General features: G+C 26.8%; 1 protein-coding gene across 1 annotated transcript in view; it reads left to right on the top strand.

Moving 5' to 3' along the window:
* Positions 1-2,760, top strand: part of LOC108578129 (lysine-specific demethylase 8-like) — a 3,245-nt gene extending 485 nt beyond the window's left edge. Inside the window, exons 2-7 of the mRNA XM_017941394.1 lie at positions 571-734; positions 844-1,015; positions 1,092-1,256; positions 1,781-1,998; positions 2,100-2,252; positions 2,470-2,760. Coding sequence (XP_017796883.1) covers positions 571-734; positions 844-1,015; positions 1,092-1,256; positions 1,781-1,998; positions 2,100-2,252; positions 2,470-2,727 — 1,130 coding nt within the window. The 3' untranslated portion in view covers positions 2,728-2,760. The remainder of the gene's footprint in view (positions 1-570; positions 735-843; positions 1,016-1,091; positions 1,257-1,780; positions 1,999-2,099; positions 2,253-2,469) is intronic.
* The last annotated feature ends 714 nt before the right edge of the window (positions 2,761-3,474 follow it).

Here is a 3,474-nt window from a genome sequence, read left to right as displayed (position 1 = left end):
ACCACACTTTAAATTTCATTCACATAAAACTGTAATATACAAGCAATTTCCATTATTTTTTTAAGCAATTTTTTAAATTATTATTATGTTTTTCTATATTATATTCAAAAAGGGAGGTTTTTATATGTAGAGATAATAAAAGTTACAGAACCTAAATTAAACAATCTAACTATACAAACGATTTTACATATAAGTATATGTAAAATATCCCATAACTAAAAATACATCTGAAAAATTAAGAATTTTATGTAAAGAAATAAATTGAAACCGTAAAATAGTATTTTCTCATTAAAGCTTCATTTTTGAAGAAAGTATTTGTTATTAGATTTTTCTTTAGTAGAGCTTGGAATTATCCAATTTACATTTAACAGTCATAAAGAGAAAACAATGATTAAGAAAAATTAGGAGTCTTTTGTACACATATTTATCTATATTTATTGTTTCCTTTAATTACGAAAAATGCATTTAAATGCTTTGTTTTTGGTGATTGCTTTTATATATTTATACCGACATTATTATCTTATATGATATGAAGTTATGGTACACGTGTTCATTATTAGCAACTTAATTGTAATTTTTTTTATGGAAGGGTCCCACCAATAATATGGATAGAAGATTCATTATTATTAGTTGAAGCTTGCTTAGATAAAACATGGGAAATATTAAATTCAGGTTACTGGCGATTTGTTTTGATAGAGTATCGATATTGCTACTCATTTTGTACTATTTTAAAGGTATTATAATATATTGCTGAATTTATTGAATACATTGTATATTATATATTTATATATGTACATGCTTTTTATTGTATAACTTTAAGTAAATCATATCATACAATTATAGGCAGTACTGTTGGAGTTTCAATACAACAACAATACCAAGGAATGCACAAAGAACATAACTTCGTTAAAAAGTATTATTCAACAGATAGATAAAGGTATTTTGTTAGGAGCACCACTTCCTAATGTATCTTATTTGTTACCAAAAATTGCTTCAGAACTAAATAATTGTACTAGTAAGTATTGCAATATATATTTAAGTAAAATTTATGATTTTATTATATTTTTATTACTTTTTGATTGTTATTTTAGTCAAATCATTGAAAATACAGGATTTAGAAGAATTGGTTGTTGATTATAAAAATTTGGATGATTCTGTATTGCCTGGATTTGTTGAAATTGTTCAGTATGTTGAACCCTCAATGGAGTTATTTTACAAACAAATATTTATGCCAAAAGTACCAGCAATATTAAAAGGTAACATTACTTTTCCATCTAATGTATCTAGAAAGTGTACTCTTTCAAATTATTATATTATTTAGTATAGAATTTAATAGCATCACAAATTAGGATGAAAAAAGCAATGTGATATACAGAGTGTCCTATACAACTGGATGGAGCTATATCTTTAAAACAGTTAGAGATAGAAAAAAATGTATGAGATAAAATTAAGCTGTTGTTCAACATTCTACATTTTTACATTATATTTATCTATTTTTTAATGTTCTTCAAATATAAAAATCCAGAGGTCATTGAAAAATGTACATGTGTTAGATAGATTAAGTAAATTTTAGACAGTTCAACATGTTTGTGTCTGATGACAAATAAGGTAATATTTGAGAAGTATGTTGTGAAAAATTTTTTTAAGTATAACTTTTTAAGGAAGCATTTACAAGCATATTGAAACTTTTTTGTCTTGGAATTGCATTCTTTATCTGGTGCCAAGTTAGTGTTCTTATGTTTGAGGGTATTCTGTATGTCTAATGTATTTATAATTCTAGGTTGTATTGACCATTGGAAAGCTTTGAATCACTGGAAAAATTTAAATTACTTAATCAAAGTGGCAGGAAATCGAACTGTACCTATTGAAATTGGGTCACGTTACACTGATGAAGATTGGACACAACAGCTTCTCACTTTTTCAGAGTTTTTACAAAAATATGTCTTAACAAAAAATGATCAAATTGGTTATTTAGCTCAGCATCAGCTTTTTGATCAGGTTTTACGTTTTATCTTATATAATAGTTATTAAAACAATAGTACTATCAGTTATCAATACTATCAAATATTTAATCACTAAGTGGATAATAATAATTACAGATTCCTGAACTGAAAGACGATTTTACAGTTCCAGAATATTGCAACTTTACAGACAATGATGATGTGGAACAACCAGATATAAACGTTTGGTTTGGACCTAGTGGGACTATTTCACCTCTGCATTTTGATCCCAAAAATAATCTTTTATGTCAAGTATGGAAATTAATTTCTGTTTTACAATTTGTCCTATAATAACATATTAATTTTTAGTGATTCTAATTTACTGTTTATTATTTGATATTAGTAAGGAACACTTATATGTTAAATGGATTTGCTTTCTAATAGACATTTCTGATTTATACTTTAGTAAATATTGTGCATGTTTTACATGAAATTTATTATGTTGTATTATTGTCTTTTACTATTTTAGGTGTTTGGATACAAAAGAGTTATTTTATATAACCCAAATGATTCATTTAATTTGTACCCATATGATACAAGATTGCTTAATAATACTGCACAAGTTGATCCAATGAATCCGAACTATGAAAAATGGCCTAATTTTAGTAAAGCAAAAGGTTTGATGGGTTATTTAAAACCAGGAGAAATGCTGTATATTCCTCCAAAATGGTGGCATCATGTAACTTCTTTGACGCCAAGTTTCTCAGTTAGCTTTTGGTGGAGTTAAGAAAACCATAAAACTATATTTGGAAATTGAATGTATTTCAAAATTACCAAAATACCCAAATTTTTGTAATAAATATGAAAAGAATTTGTAGTTAAATTTCAGAAAGGGCACACTTAAAAGAAAATCATATTTCTACAATTTAGAAAGAATATTATGTAACTGCCTTTGTACAAAGGTTTTTAATTTTAATAATAAAGTGACTTTAGTTAAGGAAAATAAAAACTTTGCAGAAACGACATATCGATTTTGATATATGCGGTACTCTTGGTATTTGGAACAAATAAAATTTTTAAAGTAGATAGTTGAATTTCTTGAACTAATGTATTATTGTGTTGAATAAGTAATTTTGCACCACGAGTAACCCAGATATCACTCGTCTTAGAGAAGTCCATTTTTGGTCTGAACGTTTTATGACCTGATCTGGACGCTTTAAAGACGTACGAATCTGTACGTCCTAACAATGTATAAAAATTACGTCTTTAAGACATTTCTAAAGCCAGGGCATAGCGCTTCGCAATGTCATGTTTCAAAGACATCTTGATTTCTAACGCTTGACGTCGTTCAGAGGACATTTGGACATCTTTAGACTTTTACTCGACGTTTTTAAGACATTCACAAGACATTTGTGTACTATCTGAGAAGTTTTTACTGTTGTTCACAATAATACTTATACATATTCCATTGAATATAGAATATAGAACATAGAACATTGCACAATAATATTTGTACATATTATTATAATATGAT

The sequence above is a fragment of the Habropoda laboriosa genome, unplaced genomic scaffold (assembly GCF_001263275.1).
Source record: "Habropoda laboriosa isolate 0110345459 unplaced genomic scaffold, ASM126327v1 scaffold1329, whole genome shotgun sequence".
Lineage (NCBI taxonomy): Eukaryota > Metazoa > Arthropoda > Insecta > Hymenoptera > Apidae > Habropoda > Habropoda laboriosa.
Note: the sequence above shows the minus strand (reverse complement) of the source record. Positions and strands in the feature narration are given on the sequence as shown.